The 22,127-nt window shown below is 37.9% G+C and overlaps 3 protein-coding genes across 12 annotated transcripts; 1 reads left to right on the top strand and 2 right to left on the bottom strand.

The window, feature by feature from the left end:
* Window positions 1-501: 501 nt before the first annotated feature.
* Window positions 502-3,892, top strand: Nipsnap (protein nipsnap). Its single transcript, XM_077399583.1, has 5 exons — window positions 502-881; window positions 1,040-1,222; window positions 1,767-1,935; window positions 2,020-2,287; window positions 2,382-3,892. The coding sequence occupies exons 1-5, from the start codon at window positions 796-798 to the stop codon at window positions 2,528-2,530; spliced, it is 855 nt and encodes a 284-aa protein (XP_077255709.1). The 5' UTR covers window positions 502-795; the 3' UTR covers window positions 2,531-3,892.
* Tao (Serine/threonine-protein kinase Tao) lies at window positions 3,220-15,272 on the bottom strand. 9 transcript variants are annotated; one of them, XM_077399574.1, is made up of 12 exons: window positions 14,828-15,272; window positions 12,564-13,001; window positions 12,097-12,445; window positions 11,568-11,743; window positions 11,276-11,438; window positions 10,792-11,141; window positions 10,298-10,543; window positions 9,983-10,210; window positions 9,482-9,721; window positions 9,084-9,341; window positions 8,735-8,991; window positions 3,220-8,590 (listed from the first exon to the last, which is right to left on the bottom strand). In XM_077399574.1, exons 2-12 carry the CDS (start codon window positions 12,867-12,869, stop codon window positions 8,470-8,472), a joined length of 2,694 nt encoding a protein of 897 aa, XP_077255700.1. In that variant the 5' UTR covers window positions 12,870-13,001; window positions 14,828-15,272; the 3' UTR covers window positions 3,220-8,469. The 9 variants fall into 9 exon arrangements, with proteins under 9 accessions (XP_077255700.1, XP_077255701.1, XP_077255699.1 ...); XM_077399575.1 differs by having other exon boundaries at window positions 12,564-12,997; XM_077399573.1 differs by having other exon boundaries at window positions 15,080-15,272.
* Window positions 15,273-15,897: 625 nt separating this feature from the next.
* On the bottom strand, window positions 15,898-19,282 carry Car (vacuolar protein sorting-associated protein 33A). Of its 2 annotated transcripts, none has more exons than XR_013255962.1 (8): window positions 18,825-19,282; window positions 18,541-18,737; window positions 17,632-18,119; window positions 17,397-17,517; window positions 17,179-17,339; window positions 16,535-17,073; window positions 16,322-16,444; window positions 15,898-16,218 (listed from the first exon to the last, which is right to left on the bottom strand). XR_013255962.1 is itself a non-coding variant. In XM_077399851.1 (8 exons), exons 1-8 carry the CDS (start codon window positions 18,921-18,923, stop codon window positions 16,130-16,132), a joined length of 1,824 nt encoding a protein of 607 aa, XP_077255977.1. In that variant the 5' UTR covers window positions 18,924-19,281; the 3' UTR covers window positions 15,898-16,129. The 2 variants fall into 2 exon arrangements, 1 of the variants encoding a protein (XP_077255977.1); XM_077399851.1 differs by having other exon boundaries at window positions 16,528-17,073; window positions 18,825-19,281.
* Window positions 19,283-22,127: the final 2,845 nt, after the last annotated feature.

Here is a 22,127-nt window from a genome sequence, read left to right as displayed (position 1 = left end):
CTTATCGCTCATTTCGTCCTTGTTTAACATTTGACGAATAAACAAGGATGAAATGTGATTCCACGAGCGTTGTTACGGAGAGCGACAAGTGGAACGCACCACTTGTCGTTCGTCAAATGTTAATCAAAGACGAAAATGATGATCTGAAGAAGCGTTTGAAGCGTCAGTGGATCGCACCCAATAATACATATATATATTCGTTTAGTAACTCTTTAGAGATTTTTCTGATAACTTTGACGATCCGAGAACCTTGGAAGACCTGTATTTCAACTCTCGTTACATAATCTTCCTTCAATATAACATACTTTGACGATTTTTCCAAGGTTTCGAGAAATATTTCAAGTATTTTGTTGGCTCTTGTCGAACTAAAGTTCTAAACGATGTTTTTTGGAGTCGCGCGAAGTCGCCGCCGCGAGTGATGCGCTTGCGTGCGACGCGCGACGCGATTCCGCGGAGTGTTTGTCCACGTTCGTCGCGACGTCGCGTCGCCGTCGCGAGTCGCGAGTTCGTTCATTGATTCATTCGTGTTCTCGATGACCATAAGTCTCGCTTCTCCAAGCGAAGAGAGAGAGAAAAAAAACGGGCGGTCGCGCATGGATATTACGAGTATAAATAAACCGACCAAGTGTTACAAATTGGCGGTTTTCCGCGGCGTACCGTCGAGCGGGCCGCGTTGCGGGCGGATCGTGGCCGCGTCAGCCGCGCGTTATCCCACCGCAGCAATTGTGGTGCTCCGCGGGCTCGACCGGGCGGCGGACGACGGGGGAGATTCGTGCGCGGCCGTAGCCGTGAGAAATGGCCGCCGTTTTGAGAAGACAATTCCGCGCCGTGGCGAGCGCGCTTGCCGGCAACGGGGGCTTGCCGCTGCACGTAGCCGCACGGTAAGCGCGCGTCAACTCGCGCGGAGCGAGTTGCCCCGCTGTTCTTTTCCATTTTCTTTAATTTCTCGAGCGATCCGTCGCGATCCGCGGACGAGGAGTCCGCGAGAGCGGGACGACCGACGGCGACCGATCGGATAATCGCTGTATCATTTCCGCAGGTCCTTGACGAGATCGTCGATCTGTTGCGACACCAGCGAGGGATGGCTGAGCAAGCTCCTGGTGAGGAAGATCGAGCCGACGAAGGAGCCGCACTCGCGAATGCTCTCCCACAAGGAGGTCATTTACGCGTTGAACACTCATAACGTACGGCCAGACTCGATTGACAAATATTTGGCCAACTAGTGAGTCGACATCTTTGTGACCTTGCCTCCGAGTGCGTGATGGTTCACTGACCTATTAACCCGATGCAATAGAGATCGATCAGTCTTTAACGGAATTCGACACTTTGAATTATTTATTTTTTATTGTTCACAGTTTTTTTTAGATATCGCGGGGCAATCCCTAGGGCCCAGGGGATATAGTTTGAGCTTGTATATTTTTTGTACATTCGGATTTCGTTACATTGTCATTTTTTTGTCAGCTTTGTACGCGTAACCGGTGTTAGAATGTTATTTATGTACTTGTTTTGTAACGTCTGTGAGTTTATCGTTAATATTTCCTTCTTGTCAAGCTGTAAACAAGTCCGTGACACTAATGTCCGTTTGTCCAATGTCCAATGTAGATTGAAATCTCGGTTTGACTTACCTTTTATCTTTTTCTAATTCTTAGAACTAGGAAAAGATAAAAAGTTAAACCGAGATTAAAGCTAATCTACGTTAATAGAAATGGACAAAGGTTTTTTTTTTTTATCTATGATCGATATTATTTCTTTTTATGTCATTCCAGCGAGGAGAACGTCAACCTTATACACTCGAAAAAATCTGAATTGAATTGCGAATTAGTGGGTTCGTGGACGGTAGAGGTGGGAGACTTGGATCAGGCCTTACATTTATGGCAATATACTGGTGGATTCGGACGCATAGATGACGCGCAAAATGTGCTTTCCAAAGATGAGGTACGAAATATCTTGCTGCGTAATGTACAAAGATGCCAGAGACGTAATAGTGATCACTAATGGGAAAATAATTAATTTCCGTAGGCTTACCAGCAATTGCTCAAGGAACGAGGGAATTACCTAAGATCGCGTCATTTGCAATATCTGTTGGCGTTCAGTTATTGGCCACCGCTGGAAAAGCGAACAGGTCCGAACATATACGAGATACGCAGTTACAGTTTGAAGCCGGGCACGATGATAGAATGGGGAAACAATTGGGCGAAAGCTATTAATTATAGACGCAACAACGACGAACCGTTTGCTGGTTACTTCTCGCAAATTGGTAGACTGTACAATGTTCACCATATTTGGTGTAAGTGAAACTTGTATTGTTTGTATTACGCTGCCTTTATGTACATATACTCGGTCTTCACACACGTTAAATAATATTTGTGTTTACTTCTCAGGTTACAAGGATCTTCAGGCACGTAAGGAGACGCGCGAAAGTGCTTGGAGATCACCCGGTTGGGACGAATGTGTCGCTTATACCGTACCCTTGATAAGAGAAATGCATTCGCGCATATTATGTCCAACTTCGTTTTCGCCCACGAAATAAGGTTTTACGGGTGCGAACACAAATGCATTTGTATATTATACTGGTTATTTCTTATAAATATATATATATATGTACGGACTGTAATATTGTAAAAACATTTGTTACATGTATACACTGTGTAGATTTAAGTATGAACTATTTACGCGCATGAGAAAAGCTACAAATTTTTGTTGTATTACAACTGGCAGGATGTAGCTTGTTACCATTTGACGTTATACATTGGCAAAAGCAGCTATTTATATATATATATATATGTATACATATATATGTGTATCTTATGCATATATATATATATATTACACATGTATATATACTTACATGTGTAATGCCATGCTTTTGACAAAATGTCAGTTGAATCACAACATATGCATTATATATATATATGTATGTATAGAGAGAGAAAGATATAAAGGAATAGTCTTTATATAATTATATGCGTTTTTTCTTCTAACTCATTCATCAGCAATTTTAAAACATTCCACGGGAAGACAATACGATATCAATATATTCTGATTTTCTCATACTTGCTATATCTTTCCATTTTTGCGTATTGTATTTAATATATATTGCGAAAATGTAGGTGGCACGGTATAACATAGAACGAAAAAGGTGTTTCTGAATTTATCGTGTTAGTCAAATGTATAAATCGTCAATAAAATTTGATTTGCGCATTACTTAAAGGATCGGCGAACTGGATCAAAATGCATTTATTGATGAACATTTCTCGTCTTTATTATCTTATCAATATGTATTGGATTAAACAGTTTTAGCTCTTTCCTTTAAGCCTTAATTTGCGATAGATAGCGCACCGTACATACGCTTTCCCCAATCGATTTAGTTACAAAATGTCTGTGTATATTACTTAAATTTGAAAATAAAACTGAATATTCATATAATTGTTATCAAGAGCGTTCACGATTCGATTATTCGCATTACGTATAATGCATTTCACGATTATTTATTAGGAAGCTATTGGTGTCTATCTCAATAAAATTTTACATTTTACGTTATGTTAATATAATAGAGATAATAATAATAATAATAACACACATAACAATAAAATTAAATTAATAAAATAATTAGAAGAATATATTAGTCTATTCGTCTACGTTATTATCTCGTACTACAAATGAGTTGTATGAGCATATTGACTACAAAATGTTAACTCACCCACTCAGGCAATTACACTCAATTCGATGTAAAACACTTCAGCATTGCCACAGAAAATTCTTGATGAAATTATTCTCTTTAATTGCAGCTAAAGTTAACGCTCGTATAACGCTATCGCGAGAATCTGCATATTAATATTTCAATATAGAGCTGTACATATTATAAAACTGAATAAAGAATAAATATCCCAGATTCCAATGGCCTCATTAAACATTGCCTTAATATGCACACTATGTATATACATCAGACATGAGTCTCATCCTACTATCAAAATATGGTACAAGGTGTTTGGTATGAGTTCTGTTCTCGTTTAAGAACAAAATGCAAGAATAAATTAAAATCTAATTACCAATGAAGCTTAGGATTGGCAAAGGAGATCAGATTTAAGTTTTGTTAAAAACAAATCATTTTCGGTCCGTTAGAAGATAGATTGAACGTAAATCTTATACAACCTCGTATATACATCTGGTTTTCACTATTTGGTTGTCTTCAAAAGATATCAATTTTTCGTTTTGTAAAACATCTGTGGAAAATCATTTTGTTTCGCAAAATTACAATATCTTGCATATTCATTCTTTCGGTTTAATGATCGGTTGGAAGTTGGAAGTATTTTCTACTTTCCGTGATATCAATGGTATTTATTCTGCAAATACGACTAATGCCTATTCTTGCTACTCCGCGCATCTTCGCCTTGAAAGAAGCAAGGCGGTTGAAAATAAAAAAAATAGTTACGATTTGTCTTTAATTAAAGCCAGAAATTGTATTGACGTATATAGTTACATTCACTTCGGTGTTTCGTCGTGTACAAAAACAATATTCCTGTAATTGGCCGAGTGTAAAGAAGACATAATTGGTACTGGAATCGTAATTGTTACAGCAATCTCAAAAATATTGCGTTTCTATCTGACGACAATGAATTGCATTGTAATACAAACCACCAACATTACCAAATCACACCTTAAATGGAAGTAAGTGAAGAACGAGCTCGTCAAATAATCACAAGCATAATTTGATAATATGACATTTGATATGCTATGCCTATGATTAATTGTCTAGCTTACCAGTTATCACATTCCAAAGTTAACTGATAGTTAGCCACGCGCGCGTTTTTTGGAAAATTTTTATAAATCTCTCTCTCTCTCTCTCTCTCTCTCTCTCTCTCTCTCTCACTAAATACTAGATATCATAATCAAAATTCCATATCGCAATTTTATGTAAAGCGAATAAATATTTACAAAACTCTAGCAACATCGACAATTAATTTCCTAAATTGGGTATTCAGCAAGTTATAGTGATTACACAGACTATGGTCGAGAATAATTTTTTTGTTACATACATACAACTTAACTCAGAGACACAACTCGTGCTATAATTAAAAGTGCATATAAAACTTAACAATTTTTTTTTTATATAAAACCTCCCCAATGAAGGTAGGTTTGAAATCTAAAACTTTAATAATCGCAATTGTTTAATTAGTTACTTATAATAACAGAAAGACGTATTATATAACATATTAAATTAGTCTAAACAGTTTTCCTATACCACACATCTTATGTAATTTAGAGTCCGGTTTGTTAGCACGAACAATCTCTGTTAGTCTGCTGTGCTTCAAATTGATTATAGTAATTACTTTCGGACATCTCTCCCTAATAAGAACCTAAGGAAGAATTTTTATATATCTTCATACACACATGGATGTCATCTTTACTGTCTTTTCCATAATGAGTCGTTACATCTCGATTACTATGTATACTATGCGTCTGTATTTACATATCATAATGGGGAACGTTTCAAGTTGATTGTGACAGTTTTCCGTATCGTACATCTTGGAACATATAACCATGATAACAATTGTATTGTTCGTGTTTCACTACAATCACTCATATCACTATAATTGAACACACTTTTAGATATTCGTTCGATGCATGCTAGTCGCTTATAATTTTCGCGTCAAAATTTCATGAAGAATAAAAAAAAAGACACATTTATACGTATAATATATATAACGAAAATTGGAATGTACAATGCTATATTGCCATTGTGACACGAATGACAAAACGTTTACTATGTGAATGTCGTTTAAAGCTTTTCACTTTTGTTTAAACGTATAAATTATTACGGAGAAGAAACTTACGAAATAAAATGCAATATTTTTGGTCGTGCCCCTCAATCTGTATTATAATTATTTACTTTTACCTCTTCTAAAACTAAATAAACATTTTTATTTTTATTTACGTGAAGAATCTCAAGCTATAAGCGTAAAATAAAATTATAGAACATTAGTTCTTTCTTTTTGTAATATACGCATTAATTAATATAATACAAGTATTTGATTGGCTTTCTCAATTATCGCTTACAAGTATTTCATGGTGACATGTTTTACTGCTCTCCACACATACATATACATATATAATATATATATATATATATATTTTTTTTTTTTATATATACTATATATTGTATATATGTGTGTGTAAAAATATATAGATATATTATATATATATATATATATATATATATATATATATATATATATATATATATATATATATATAATACATACATACACATATATATTAGAACGAAATTAGATTATAATTGAATTGTAAAAATTTACTTTTTTTTACGATAACGATGAAATGTTTTATACAATAAAACTTACTGACATTCCATAATCCAAAAATAAATGGACTGTATGCATTGCTAAGTATTAACTACATAATATAGTAGCACCTGCTTAAAAATGTTATCATTAATGGAAATACACTTTCTCAATACGTAGTTTTGGAATTTAATACGAAACAAGACGATTTGCTTTTCGTTGATTTTACAAGAAAGTGTTAAGTTATCATACAACAGAACAATATTTAGGAGGAACAACAGTCACAATCATTTGGATACAGATTTTATATGTATAATGGTTTCGTGACATATAAAATAAAAATATATGAAAAAAATGGGAAAAAAAACGAAACATGTACATTTTGATGTAAAAGTATAATATTGGGATGTGTACTGGATGAAATTTTGAATGTACTTATAGTATGTGATACAATATAAATATAATGGAGCAATGGATCGAAAAGTATATTTTAAATTCTTATAAGCAGATGTGAAGGAACAAACGTTCGTTGTACGTTTGTTCAAAATTGTGAAATGCAAATAATTGATATAATTGAAACATTACAAAAAGTGAATATTTTTTGAAATTTACATACCAAATTAAAATAAATTACCATAACTATCAATATAAAAGCATAGAGCATTTAGTTAATGCATCAATAATATCAATTTGTCTTATTTAAGATGTATTTGTCTATTATTTAAGGTATCTGTATCGTAAATTTAAAATCAATCCGCGCGATTATTTCTCTTCATTAAATATCATATTCAACGTATATAAATACTTTTAACTCGATTGAGATTTAATGCCGTATGAATAAAGACACGGAAGTGAAAAGGAGAAATAATGTGAGATATTAAATAACTACTCTTATAACTGAAAATAAGTTCGTTTAATAATGGCGCAGAAAATATTTTGATTAATAAAAAAAAATTTCGTTAGCAAGAATTTTCCATTAGAAAGTAAATATTTAATTCTTTGTTTAGACAATGCATAAATTAATATATCACATAAATAATTTTTACATGTTATTAGTTTTATATGTAAACTATATATTTAGAAGATATCCAAGATACAACGTTAAAGAATATTATAGCAGGAAACTTGAAAGGAATTGAAAAGTAAATACCAATTGTTTCTAATTCTCAACAATAATTTTATTACCATTAAATTTGTTATATTGAGATATAAAAGAGATGGAAAGTAAAGGGACAATAAAAAAAAAGGATAACTCGTTGTATCCTGAATCTAAATCTTTTTTTGAGAAATGCACGTTTGATTACTGATATTTATACTTATAAAAGAAAAGATAGTTCTGCTAAATTTATTAGAATATTACTTACAATTCTCCACTATAACTTTTTATTACTTTAAACGAAATATGTATATAATTAAAATCTTGAAATATACGTAAAAAATATGCTAACGTGCGCGCGATGCTCAATTATCACGAAAAACTTCAAAGTTTTCATCATGAAAGCAACGTAAAAATCAGAACACCACACTGAGAAAGCTATCTCAGATTTATCTGAAGTCTTAGGGGAAAAAGAATAAAATATATATTAATTCGAGCATTATATAATTATCGTACTGTTACTTTTATTATATTTGTAACATATTAATAAATAAATGTCTCTAAATTCTTTTTCTGTGGTATAGGGCGTGTATAAAATTCTTTATTTTCTATGCTGACATCGTCTGACCTATGTATATTAAGATTCTCTAATGGATATTAGAAATGAGATTAATGCTTTAAAAAGACTTTCTTTTATCTCTATCTGCATCTCAGAAATATTTGGTTACGTTTAATAAATATTACAATGTTGCAAAAAGCATCTAAATTCTTCTTCAATATGAAGCTCTCTTTCTCATTCTTTTCTGGTAAATTGTGTTGTTATTTCTGGACGATTAAAAAATACATGCCTAGGACAATTTCAGTCCAATACACATTCCCAACCTTAACAAATCTTTCAGGTTCGGTTCAATGCACGCAACGAGCCAACCCTTGTTATATTTGTAAGTCATTGAATTGTTATACGTCGGTAGACTCGTCATGTACTTACTACAGGCAGACACACATACATATACATATACACATACATATATATGCAAGTATATATGTATACGTATATTAATATGGTTAAAATTAAAGACTATTAGGGGGGAAGGACGTGGAGCTATTACTGTGAGCCAGACTTAACATGGAGCCGCTAAGGCTTTCATCGTCCGGATAAGATTCTTTCGATGCCTCAGCTATCGCCAGAGCACTGCAATAATTTGAACAATACTATAAAATTATAATGCACAATACATGACAATGATTGCGTCTGGTGAATATAAAAATATTCCTTGCACAAAAAAAACTGAAGAAAACTCTGTACTGTATATTATACTTTCTGCTCGTCACATACCTGAATCCTATTCTTGCACTTTCCTCATCAAATTGTTGCAGTTCCCGTTCTTGCCTTTCATGTAGCAAGCGTATACGTTCACTACGTTCACGAAGGAATTCCTGAGTTTCTAATTCCATTTTTTGTTCCAGCAAAGCTCGTCTAACAGATACACGATCTTCCAACTCGCGACGTTCCCTATTTCTCTGCGCCTCGGCTTGCATCTTATTTTTTGATTGGTATGCCATTAGAATTTCTAATTCATAATTTAACCTTTCCTGCAAAATTAATTTGATATTTCATTAATATCATATAATGATAAAGCTGTACATTACAATACACAATAATATATATCTTTATCGTATCGAACCTTAAGATTATGGCATTCTACTTCTTGTGACTCATCTAGCCGTATACTCTGCTTTTGGAGCATTTCAGCGATACTTTGCTCATATTGATCACCTAAAAGTGCCAATTTGCGTCTTTGTTCTTCCTTTAACTTCTTAATGACCGCTTTTTGCTCATCCTTAGCAGTTGATTGTAGGGTTTGAGCTTTCAATGCTTTATATTGTCGTGTTTGTATTTTACAAGTTTCTCTAAACTGTTTACGAATTTGCATTTCCTTTTGCTAAAATTATAAAATTTATTCGTCAATACAATATCAAATATACAGAGAAAACATTTATAAATCAATGTTTTACTTGAAAACATTTATACTTTCACTCTAAGAGCAAATATCAATACCTACTGCTACATATTGTTATTTACCTTGAGACTCTTCGGTTGTTGCTTAAGTTCTAACGCATGCTTTTTACGTAGATCACGTTCGGCTCTTTGCATATAATCCTGCTGATTACTCAGTTCCGTTGAATGCTGTCGATGTACTTGATCCTCACGAAGTGAGTGTACCGCTCTTTGTTGTCTATATTCTAATTCTTGCGTCTTTTCATGATGTCGCAGAAGCATAGCATGTGCTTGCTCCAACTGCTGTTGCCGTTTATTCAACTCCTGTTTAATAAATATATTCAATGTAAAATTCACATTCGATAAAAGTTAAAAATGTTAATAGGAATCAAGTTGGATCTCGGAATTAATATCAGGGAAAAAGTATAAATTACAATCAAATTATCTTTTTATATTAATTGTCGTTAAGGAATATTGACTCGTATAGTATTCAAAAATAAAAAAATGCGACGTGGACAAGAGTTTGGAGAAAATATGCAATGATTCAGTAATCAAAAAACTTTTTATATGCATTACGATACGAACTTCACGAAGAAGCTCCTGCTCCAAACTGTGGAAGATGAGTAACTTTTTTCTACGGAATTTTCGAATTTCAAGATCCAAGTATTCTCGTTGTCCTCTAGCAAGCCGTTGTTCTTCTTGCGCTTCCATTTGTCTCAAATTGTCTTTTTGACTTTGAAGTGTAGCATCTCGTTGCCTCTTTGGAGTTACCTCATCCTGAGAGAGTTCTTTTTTCCATCTTTCTTTATAAGCCTATATAAATAAAGTCGTATAAAAATATAAAATTAAATGCATTAAAATTTTATATATCTCGATAAATTTTTTTATGCCGACACTCACTTTGTACTCTTTTTTCTGTTGAGCTTCTAGAGCTTTACGGTCAGCCTCCTGTCTACTTGTTATCTCTTTATTAAGTTTCTTCTCAGCATTTTGATTTTGTTTTAACTTGCGTTCCAGCTCTTGTAGATGTCTGAGCTGCAATTTCTCGAGATCCTTACTGAACTGTTGCAACAGAGTTTCATACTCTTTATCCAACAGCTGTTTATGCGATTCCATTTCCATCTTGCAGCGTTCCTCCAATTTCACCTGTGAAAGAAAAAGAGAAATATTATATCGTGAATATAAAATTTGAAAGTTTTATCACAATCATTAATAACTATTGCTTATAGAGAGTAAAAATTTCTTTATTTAAATACAAATATTTTAAAACAATTAAATCATTTAGCGCATAAAATTTTAGTTCTTTTAAGTATACAAGTTTTGAAATGTATCATAATCAAGTTATTTCTCTGTAATATAATCTGTAATATTAGATAGAATGTTTAATTTCTTACCAAAGCACCTTGGTGCTCCCTTCTCATTCGTTTATATCCACTCATTTGTTCATGCATCTCTTCTTGCATATGTTCTTTTTGTTGCTTCGTAACAATTGAAGTTGTCCTAATTGTTGCAAAATTATTGGCACCGTGTTCAAGAAGATTGGCAGTGACACCACCTGCTGTGACCTTATGCCGATTTCTGACAGATCCCGAAGAGTAGTCATTACCATCAGCATTCGGCAGCGGCAGGCTATTGGTGGAGGAACTTTGAGAGCTTGCTGAGACGCCCATCGAGTGAATTGAGTGTTCTGAGGTAATTGAATTGCTTTTGCTACTATCACCACCTGTTTGTTCATCAGGAGTATCTGTAAGTGATTGCAGTTTTCAAGGTTTAGAGATGTCAGTAGAGAACATTTAATTAGCATACTCAGGAGAAAGATACGTAAAAATAGTAAGTTCACTAATTACAAGTGTTGATAGATGATTGACGTTAACATACCGTCTGCGTCACCAACCGTGCTCTCAGTCTCGCATGCGTCGATCATCAAGATTTTCTTCATTTTACGATAATTCAAATTATCTAATTCCCGGACAGCAGCTTTCGTTCTCTGTATCAAATCTATCAAAACTTGAGGAGAACGTGGTCTCGTGACAAATTGATGCTGTAAAATTGAAAGCCTATAAGAGAACAACTAGACTACTACTAACATACTACATACAACGTAATAAAAAAAAAAAGAGAGAAAAGATACGGATGTAAAGTGTCGCTGATATACATAAGGACAACTCACCGATAACAGTTTCCCGGATGTTGGTCTCTCAATTGGACTCTTTGTGAGACACACCTCGACAAAATGCCGAAAAACATCAGTCCAATCTGGCGAATTTAACGTTGGAGTGTCGTTTTGTGCAATATGATACAAGGCGCTCATTGCATTCATATTAAAATAAGGTGGCTTTCTTTCCGCTATAATCAATAATATAAATAATGTAAGTTTTGTGTTTAAGCTAGATTAAATAATAATTATGATATAACTCTTTCTTTGATAAAATAGAAAAGTTAAGTTATTAATTAAATTACAGAACTTTGAAAAATTAGATTAATATCTTACAATATCTCGAATAATTACTTTGTTACTTTATTGAACACGACAAAATAAATTATCATAAATTCAGATTCTAAATAATTGTGCAAATTCTAACATGGTAACAGTTATTTTAAATCATTGATATGCAAAAGATACTGATGCTTATATGCGATAGGTGTTTTTATACACAACATATTATATTCAATAATACATTAAATATTAACACACGTACCTAATTCGATGCAAGTTATTCCTAATGACCATACGTCAACCTTGCCGTCATATTGCCCCTCGTCCATAGCCAATATAACTTCTGGTGCCATCCAGTACGGAGTCCCTACGAAGCTATTGGCTGGACATTTTATACTCGCGGACCCAAAATCAGCTAATTTAACTGTACCGTTCTCAGTAAGTAGAATATTTCCAGCTTTCACATCACGATGGATTCTCCCGAGAGAGTGAAGATAGTGCAAGCCGCGCAATACACCTTCGCATATCGCAGCTATCTCCTCTTCCTTCAGTGGTCTTTTATGTACTTCGATAATGTCTGATGCAGAGCCAAGACAATATTCCATCACCAACTGCAAAACGACACGCAACGGCACGGTTTTAATATCGTTTATAAAATGCTACTTCAAAAGATCTAAAATATTGACAAATTGATTGAACAGATATAAAAATTCGGTGTATCGCACATACCCAGGCAGTGTGGTCCCTGAGATAGCAACCCTTATACTCTATAGTGTTAGGATGATTAAGTTGCCTAAGAAATCGAATTTCCTTTAAAATGTCCTGCCACTTTTCCACCGTTTGCTTCCCCAGGTAAGACATTTTCTTGATGGCAACAATTTCTTTGGTAACCAGGCATCGGGCATAGTAAACAGCCCCGAAACTACCATGCCCGATCTCGCGCAGATCCTCAAATATTTTCTCCGGATCATTTTTCTCAAATAATTCGGCAATCTCTGGGTCTTTTAAACTACCAGGCCTTGCAACAGCTGGCATAGTCGAGTTGTTGATAATTAGATGCCCGAGGCCTAGTCCAGATACCTTGCCCCGTTATCTTTAGATTCCTTGCCCGAACCGTCTGTTTTTATTGAATCCTCTGTCAGTCCATTCCCAAATTTAACATTCTATCTATAAAAGAAATATGTTTCAGATGCAGATATTTGAGCTAGGTAAAATTTAAAGTTACAGCAATCAATGTATAATCGCACCGCTATAATTCTCATCTCAGATTTTAATAAAGAATTTACTTGTTTTATTTGCAAATCATATTAACCAGTTACCATATACACGCAGCTAATTAAGAATGACTTTTCAGCAAAAATAAGTAAACCCTTAAGTAAATAATTGACTTGAAAATTTCATTAATTTACGGCATCACCATTAATCTTTGCCTAGTTATATAAATGGTGTACGTAGTGCTACGAATTAACCAGATCATCATTCAGTTACAAAAGAGATCAAGATATCTCGATAAGTCTTCCAGTTTGACTACAGTCTCACGCGAGAGATTATTTCGAAAACACATTTTTTCCTATCTACTTATGCTCTCGAATTTCGATGTACGTTTTGCAATTAAATCTCCCGTGAAATTTTCAACTTTGAGCTCATGAAAAAAGTCGGGAGACTTTAACTTCTCGGGAGAGAGACCGCTCGTGTATCAGAAGTCGGAGGCACCTTACTCCGAGCCGGATGCACCTCGCGCGTGCTTTACGAGCGTAAGGACGGAAGTGCACACTGTGAACGGCAGCACGGCGGGTCGAAAAATGCAAAAAGCACAATAACAAACGTTCACGCTCGGCCCATTGTCCGAGCCCGGTCGTCGTCGTCGTCGTCGTCGTTTCCGTTTTTTATCTCGTCCGCGGGAGCGAGAATCTAAATGCGATTTTCCCCCGTGGTCGCGATGGCGAGAAGGGCGAGGAGGAAAACACGTAACGGCTCAAACGACACAGAAATAGGCACGTTCTTCCCGTAGGAGCGACGAGAACGAGAACCGCCGCACTCCCGTCATTGTTGTCGCGTTAGTCACGTTACTCGCCGCGGCCTCGAGTGGCTGTGACACTAGTGTGTATCACCGAGGAGGCCGATCCTCGGCGGAGAGGAGGAGACTATCCGCGGTCGTCGTTTCTGTCGCGCGACAGGATCGAATCAGCAACGAGAAAAAGAAAAAGAGAGAAAGAGAGAAAGGGGAGAGGGGCTCGAGAGGCAAAATTCGGCAGGGCGCGCACGAGAGAGAGAAAATTATCGACGCGCGGCGCCGAGGGGGAAGTATCCTTAACCGCGAGCCACCTCCGGGCCCTGAGAGAGCGCGATCCTTCGATCTCGCGTGAGATCAGTGGCGACGCGACATCAGGAAATTCGCTCGCAAAGAGGGGAAAAGGGAAATTTGCGGGCAGACCGGACGATAGCGATGACGACGACGACGACGACGACGATGATGACGAAGAAGACGAAGACGAAGACGAAGACGACGACGGCGACGACGAGAAAATTCACAGGAGGTGGAGAAATGCGGGCGTAAGGAGGGTTGGGTCCTCGGCGCTCGTCGGCCCGATCGGGCCCCCTACCCCACCTCTTCCCGTCGCCGTCCTCGTCCGCCTCGCGCTCCACCACACCTCCCCCCTACCCCTTCCGCGTCGCGGTGCAACGCTGCACCGTCGACGTCGACGACGACGACGATAACATGCACCTCGCGTTATGTTATAGCGCGCGCGTCACGACTCACGACGGCCGCTTTCGGGTGGCGTGACATCGCGCGGTCTCACGCGCCGCAACTCCGCGGCGGGTGGAAGTCCCGCTGGGTTCGCCCAGGGCCGAGAAAATCGTATTCACCACCAAAATGGCGAGGGAGCGGGCGGGGAAAGCATGCGCCTCGCAGGCTCCGTGTGTGTACGCGCTCTCCTCAGGCGGAGGCGGCGGAGGAGGAGGAGGAGAAGGAGCAGCTCTCTTTCCCGTACCTGGCCGCCGATCCCGTGGGCATAATTAAGCGCCCAGCGATCCCTCGGGCGAGCCCGTTGCCGATTCGTGAGAATCGTGCGCCGCGCCCCGGAACAATACACGCCTCCTCGTCGCCGTGCCGTCGTCGCCGTCGTCGTCGTTGCCGTATACGCACGTCGCGCACGGTCCTATACACACACACACACTCTCTCTCCTCTCTTTCGCGTGAGCGCGCGCGAGAGAGAGCGGACGACTATGGGTCCACACCGTACCTAGGGTCCACGGACGACCGCAGGGACCGTGCGCGAGGATTCCTCCACCTGCGACTCACGTTCGATTTCACTCGTCCAGCTTCGTACCGTACTTGCACCGTATACACCGTACACCGTACACACCACACACCAGGCCACCAGGCGCGAGAGCTCTCAGAGCCGTCCGTTCGCGATGGCGGTAGCGCTCTACGCCGGTCACGTTGCGAACTAATCTCCTGGCGGTTGTGTCGTCGCGCTGCCTTATCGCGGTGCGATTATGCGTCGAACGATTTTTCCCACTTATATCGATCGTCGAAAAGCTCGAGCAGAGAGAAGCCTGTAATCTGTAGTACGATTCTGTAATTGTTAAATCATTATGCGTCAGGTTTTATATATATATATACACACACACACACACACATAGGTATATATAACAAAATAATGTTTTATCGGCAGTGTCGGAAAATGAACGTGGCTACGTAGTACCAATTTCGAAAATAAATGTGCTGGCGGTAGCGTACAGGGGCTTTCGACAGTTTCGACGCCCGACGGTCCCACGAAAAAAGCCGGGATGGCCTCTTCGGCTCGAGGATCTTTGATCGCACTTCGTGTCGGTAAATAGGTCGTCGATATGTTCGCGCGCTTTACCAATTCAATTATGAAATTATAAACTTGGAAAATCTTTTTGTTTATTAAAAAAATGAAGATTTTTGTAATTTTATTAATATCTGGAGATAAAAGCTCTGTAAATTTTTAAGCTGTATTGTACCGATAATACTAATAAATGCTTAAATCGCGCGTATTGTATCACGACGAATTTTGTAATATAAATAGAAAAATTCTTATTACGTATTCGCCTATTGCAGCAATGTATTTTCATGTATATGCATATATGTACAAAATGCATAAATTAACATCTTATAAATGTTAAAAAATTCTTATTTTTTAAGAGTTATATATATAATTGGATGAATATAAAACAAATAGAGAAGAAATATATTTACAGTTTTTCGTTGTTACAAAAAAATTTAAATATTCTATTTCGGTATTTGAATTGAAGCAGTTTTCTTTTCACGCGCGTTCCAAATCTTCCATCAAAGAAGTGAGAAACGTGTCGCCATTGATTAACCTAGTAGTTCCCACGACGAACTCGACATTTACTAAAAGAAAATTTGTATTATGTTTGCGTCATATTTATATTCCATAAATCTTTACTTATTGATTTGTGCAGACAAGTACTTCGCAATCTATTACGACACTCACAGTCTTCTTGTTGCGATAGAAACCGGAGAGCAGATATCTCGGCGAAAGTGCATCCTCCGATAAAAAATACTAGAATTAATTTTGGTGGTTCCGAACTAGAATCTTCGCTGGTAATAGAATTTCCTGAAATAAATATTTATTTTTTGTTGAAAATAAAAAAAATTTTAAACAAGCTATAAATAAACCAAGATTTAGTCTTAACTTACGTCTTACCGATGAGGATACATTGTACGGGACGCTGCTTACGGTAGGTCCTGGTAACAATCCCATCACGTCGTTCAATCCTTGCCATCCGTTCAGTTGTACCAGTTGCTCCGCTAGTCTGACGCTCAGCGGTGCATATATGGAATGTACGTAACTGATATCTTTCGGTGCTATTTCACTCTCGTCCTCGACAGTGAGCCTCAACGCTTTTCTTAAAACTGCGTATTGTCGCACTGACTGCTGTTGCTTCAATAATCCAGCCTTTTCCAGATTTAATATAGTTGGCAAATGTTGGAATCCATAAGTTTGAATTATTTCTCTCTTATAGTAATCGAGCAGTTTTGGTTTTAGACCGGAGTTTGTCAACGATTGTATGCAAAGGAGACGTAGAACTTTGAGTAATGGTTGTCGCTGCGCTATCATATCTTCGACGTACGCATTCGGCTTGTCCGTGTCGATACAGTTTAACAGTTCTTGCTCGACTTGCAACGATTCCAAGAAGTTGCTCGAGTCGGTTACCTCTTTTATCATCTCGGCGATTGTGGTGTCTAGTTCAAGAGAAATTACGATAAATTATTAAAACAAGACCAAAAATAATAAATATCGCGAAAGAATCGGAACACGAATCCTTATACAATGTATTTATTACTTACGTCTCGCTAAAGATTGCTTTGTTGCCAGCATATGTGGTAATCTCGCGACAAACTGTTTAATTTCTTGCACGCTCTTGTCTCCGTGTCTCTCGTCAAACTGAGATGAAATTACTTTAGCTTTCTTACTGAGAACCGGGCCAACACCGTTGAAATTTTTATCTCTGCAAGAGTGAAATGTCGTAAAGAATGGTCAGAAAGAATTTTACGTAGTTACGTACCTGATCTCGGCAAAAAGTTCTTCTCCTGAATTTAATATGATTTGTTCCTTATCGTTTAGAGACATCGATGTGGGAGAATCGTCAGAATCATGGAATTTTCTTGCAGGTAATTGCACAGTATCTAAAATAAAAAAAAATACTCCTGTCACTACGCCACGTATCGTATACACATTAAAAGTATACGTTAGAAAATTGCAATTTCAAAATATAGAAAATATATAAGACCGATACTTACTGTACTTTATTCCGTAAATTTCATCGATCAAGCCTTCATACGTCAACTGCGTAACTAAAGGCGAGAGTAAATCTACGGATCGATCCAGTAATAATAAGTGTTCAATGGCAACAGAGCCCGAGACCGGGAGCGATTTGTTATCTTCCTCTTCTCTATTCAGCCTTTCCAGCAATTCCCAAACCTTGCTGGCAGCTGGTCCCCTTCCCGTGACTCTCGAGATTTTCCCGTACAATTTTTGCAAGCCTCGTATGGCCTGCGCGACTTGATACAGGCAAGTGGGATCATTTTCCAAGTGGAACTCCTTGAAGGATCCGCTCAGTTCCATCGACAGCAGATCGTTGTCAAACGGAAAGAGATCACATTTAAATTCTTCTATCAGCGTGAAGCTGCCAAAGACACCGCGATTCTGGAGCTTCTTTTGACAAAGTAGACTCTTGCGTGGCACAAAGAACAAGTGAAACTCTTTACGCGGCCTCTTACCCTCTTCTCTGTGTAAACACACGAATAAATATATTTTTAAATATTTTTAAAAGTATATATACAATTTATGTTAGGATTATAATAAAATTTAAAAAAGTAGCAGTATCGTGTTTCATATCCGTATCAATACGCAATTTTGACTTTATTATTTGCACGTGACTTTCTTTCGGATCTCTCGGTTGATATCATTGAATATATACGGCTCGTCTACGATAGCCGCAAGAGTATGCGGTAAGACGTAAGCGGTAAGCTATTGACTAATGAGATTTTTTTCAATTCAAGAATAATCAACCGTAGTTGGTCAATAGCTTACCGCTTACGTCTTACTCGGTCTTACCGCATACTCTTACGGCTATTGTAGACAGGCGAAAGCCATTAGATACATTAAAATCACATACGTATCTGGCGACATATTCGCCGTATACCCACCCATGAACATTCTCGGCGATCAGATCCACGAGCTCTAACTGCGGCCTCGAGATGAATATGACATTAGTAATGTTAGGCGGTATTGTCAAGGTTCCACCGTACAGCGGGTACATCTTCGCAACACCGTATTCTTCTAGCAAATTGTACTTGGCGACAAGACCGATCGGTCCGGCCAACGACTGATCCCATATAATAGCCTGTGCAAAAGTGAAAAGAAGAACATATGAACGTACGAATTTGTAATCAAAGAATCGATTCCTTGAGAAGAGGTTAGGTCGAAGTACCTTTGGGCCGTCGCATTTCTCCAGCAGACAAAGCAGTCGTTTTCTTGCCCGTTCCTGAACAAGCCCGACGTTCAGCCTACCTCCCGCTAGATGCGACATAATAATAGCTCCGTAAAATTTTACAACGCATCGACCGTACGCAACATTTTATCCAAGAATCCGAGACGATCGAGACTGTCACTGCGCGACTGACACTGGACACAGACTACTGAATACAGACGACACACTGACACAGTGGATATAGTGATGCAACGACGGAGCAAAAAAAAATTTTATATCCCAACGGTGGCGCAAAAAAAAATTATATCGCAACAGCGGTGCAAAGGAAAAAATTTATATCCCAACAATGGCGACAAAAAAAAATTATATTCTAACAGTGGTGCAAAGGAAAAATGTTATACCCTAATGGTGTATAGCACAAAAAAGGATCTTAATTCATACCCCAACGACAAAAGAAAAAAAAATTTCATAACTCAAGGCGAGACAAATATTGCGGCCGGTTATAAATAAAGGCGATTTCGATCAAATATTATGATTCGACTTATGTATACCTACATTTCTACCAATGTAGATTAACTTTATTCTCGGTTTAACTTATACTTTTATCTTTTTCTAATTCTTAGAACTAGAAAAAGATAAAAAGTTGCAATGCCAAGTACAAAGTACAATTTGCTAAAAGAGTCGGTGTCGAGAAGATGTATCCACTGTACGGTGGAACCTTGAAAAAGTTAATCTGTGCATTGGTAGAAATGGACATTAATCATGGATTAATTTATTAATTAATATCTTATGAAATACTGGTTTTGTTAACACGAATAGAGTTATTAATTTCTACTGTCTCTCATGTGGAAAAAGGACGAGATTATGACGAATTGCGTAATCAAAAATCTTGCTTCAAGCAATTGTTGGCCGCTTAAATTAACCGGAATTGGCCTAAATAAATAAGTTTTGAATTTTAGAGTTTGCTGTATAAATATTATTTCGCGCTTTAGGGTTGGTTTATAATAGCCGTAACCGTTGATTTAAGCCGTAATCTTTAAGAAATAGACCAATCACAGTCGATTATTCTTCTCACATTCGACTGTGATTAGTCAATTTTTTAAAGATTACGGCTTAAATCAACGGTTACGGCTATTATAAATCAACCCTTATTCAGATTGTATCGAATAAATGCGGTGATTGGTTCGCTGCTTCGACAGTTTCGATATTTCGAGAGTCGCGATATCGCTTCTCGATAACTTTCTCAAGTCGTCAGTGTCGTGTCGTCACCAGGCAGTCGAAGGACACGCCGCGATGGGGGATCACGCACTACCGGCATTACGCATACGCGCATACGCAGGATCACGTTCAAATCGTATATCGAATCGTGTATTTTTCACGAATGTACGTCATTATTCGCCGTATCGAGCCCGTCTTGGGAATCGGGTGTCCAAAGAAAGAAGAAAAAGGAGAAGACACGAATGTTATCGCCTGAAAGCGAATCTCTGGGCGCGAAAAGTTCCCGCGATGAGTGTCGTCTCATCGTAAAGTATATCGGACAGTGTTCGTCGTAGCGCGTCAAAGATGGCGCACAACCGTGTCGTCGCCGTGATTTGGACATCGACGATCCGCTTCCGTGCGCCCGAAATCGATCGAGACTCTCCTCGTCCGAAATGCATCAAAAGCGCAATTCAACATTGTCGTTAGGTATATATGTACATATATGCATATCTTTGTTCCAGCAGCCGCGCTGATTATCTAATATTCGTTAGCAGCTCCGGAGCTGCTGTTCGACTTTTTTACTTATTTCGTTGGCTCTTTCTTTTTTAACGGGTAAAACGACTCATTTCGTATATGATGCAATTGAAACGAATTCCATTAATAGACCGAATTACAGCGTGAAATTAGTTAATGCGATTGCAAATTGGGTTAAATTTGCGTGCTACGTGTTTAAATATTCGCGTATCATGGAGAGACTATGCTGGCCATTCGATGACAATAATGATACCAAAAATGTTGTGATATACTCTTCAACATATTATTCTTAAGCCCTAATTGTGTTCGCGATGCTGGAAATCACTCCGAGATCTCGGACGGAGAAAGAATTAATCAATTGCATTCGGCAATTGGTCAATTGCCGAATTATTCAAATACGATCGGTGAATTTTTTCTCCGTCCGCGATCTCGGAGCGATTTGCAGTATCGTGGACACAAGGTTTTTATAAAAAAAAAATTAAATTATTATCAACAGTCACGATATACGCGAATATTCAGACACGAAGCGTGCGCTCCGAACATGCACCCGCCCTAGAGTTCCTTGTAGGAACTCTAATAGCAATATATAAGTACATGCGCATCTCTCTTCATACGGTACGCCATTAATGATCCCGCGCGCGCGCGCGGGTGCGTATGTGACGTCGCGCGTCGTTCTCCGAGCGATAGATTTCGCCGTCGGCGCTCGGCGCCGTCGCTGGCGTCGCTGTCAATCATCGATACGAATCACGACGCGAATTGCGGATCGCGTATCGCTCTCAAATCCGGTACCGTATTTTTTTCGGGGAATTATCGCGTGAGCGCCTCGTAAAGTGTCGATACGCCGTCGTAACGCGTTAAACGTCGCGTGTCGGTTGCGTGCCGTTACACGCCAATCTCCTGATTGCAGCGATCAGCGTCCGTGCGCGTGTGGAACAGCATGGAATCGACCGAGATCCGGACTCTTCGTCCTGCTACCCCTCCTGCGCCGCTCCTGCTACTCCTGCTTCGTCGGCGGCACGCTATTCTCTCGCCGAGATGCGTCACGAGCGCGACGAGCGCGGGATTATTGCAAGGTAAGTGCACGCATCGTCTTTTTTCTATATACGCAATTCGTTGCGTCGAAAAAGCAGACGCGGTTGTTGGACTGCGGGAAGTACTGTTTATATATACAAATCTCGCAGCGTTTTATATGCATCGACGAGATGCTAAAAAGCCAGGGTTAATTTGCGGTAAATTTCGAGATTACATCTACATGGATTGCACACGTATTGTTTACATTATATGTTTACATGAACTTTTTCCATGTAGACAATATAACCGTTATAAATTGAATTATTATAAATTATTGCAAATGAATAATTGATTGATTGATTGATTAATTTCTTTTAATTATATTTTTGCGGTCAAAAATAAAAATAAAAAGTAGTTTTAAACTAGGCTATTTAGAAGCATTTTAGTTACAATTTATTTATTAATTATATCTACAGACATATATAAAAATAAAATTTTAAACAAAATAAATTTCCTACATTTCTGACAAAATATGAATGTTCGACGATCCATAGATAC

Source organism: Temnothorax americanus, unplaced genomic scaffold, assembly GCF_048541705.1.
Source record: "Temnothorax americanus isolate GAGA-0224 unplaced genomic scaffold, ASM4854170v1 Scaffold13, whole genome shotgun sequence".
Lineage (NCBI taxonomy): Eukaryota > Metazoa > Arthropoda > Insecta > Hymenoptera > Formicidae > Temnothorax > Temnothorax americanus.
The sequence above is the reverse complement of the archived record's forward strand: the minus strand, read 5'-3'. Positions and strand labels throughout refer to the sequence as shown.

Bases quoted from the DNA above. Each gene is read 5' to 3' on its own strand.
- Nipsnap (XM_077399583.1), top strand. From the start codon at position 796: ATGGCCGCCGTTTTGAGAAGACAATTCCGCGCCGTGGCGAGCGCGCTT. The intron at 882-1,039 runs GTAAGCGCGCGT...TCATTTCCGCAG, and splicing joins CCGCTGCACGTAGCCGCACG to GTCCTTGACGAGATCGTCGA. The intron at 1,936-2,019 runs GTACGAAATATC...TAATTTCCGTAG, and splicing joins ATGTGCTTTCCAAAGATGAG to GCTTACCAGCAATTGCTCAA.
- Tao (XM_077399574.1), bottom strand. From the start codon at position 12,869: ATGCCAGCTGTTGCAAGGCCTGGTAGTTTAAAAGACCCAGAGATTGCC. The intron at 9,722-9,982 runs GTTCGTATCGTA...TTTATTAAACAG, and splicing joins AGCAGGAGCTTCTTCGTGAA to GAGTTGAATAAACGGCAACA. The intron at 8,591-8,734 runs GTATGTGACGAG...AAATTATTGCAG, and splicing joins AGTGCAAGAATAGGATTCAG to TGCTCTGGCGATAGCTGAGG.
- Car (XM_077399851.1), bottom strand. From the start codon at position 18,923: ATGTCGCATCTAGCGGGAGGTAGGCTGAACGTCGGGCTTGTTCAGGAA. The intron at 17,340-17,396 runs GTACGTAACTAC...TCACTCTTGCAG, and splicing joins GAACTTTTTGCCGAGATCAG to AGATAAAAATTTCAACGGTG. The intron at 16,445-16,527 runs GTAAGTTAAGAC...TATTTATTTCAG, and splicing joins TGTATCCTCATCGGTAAGAC to GAAATTCTATTACCAGCGAA.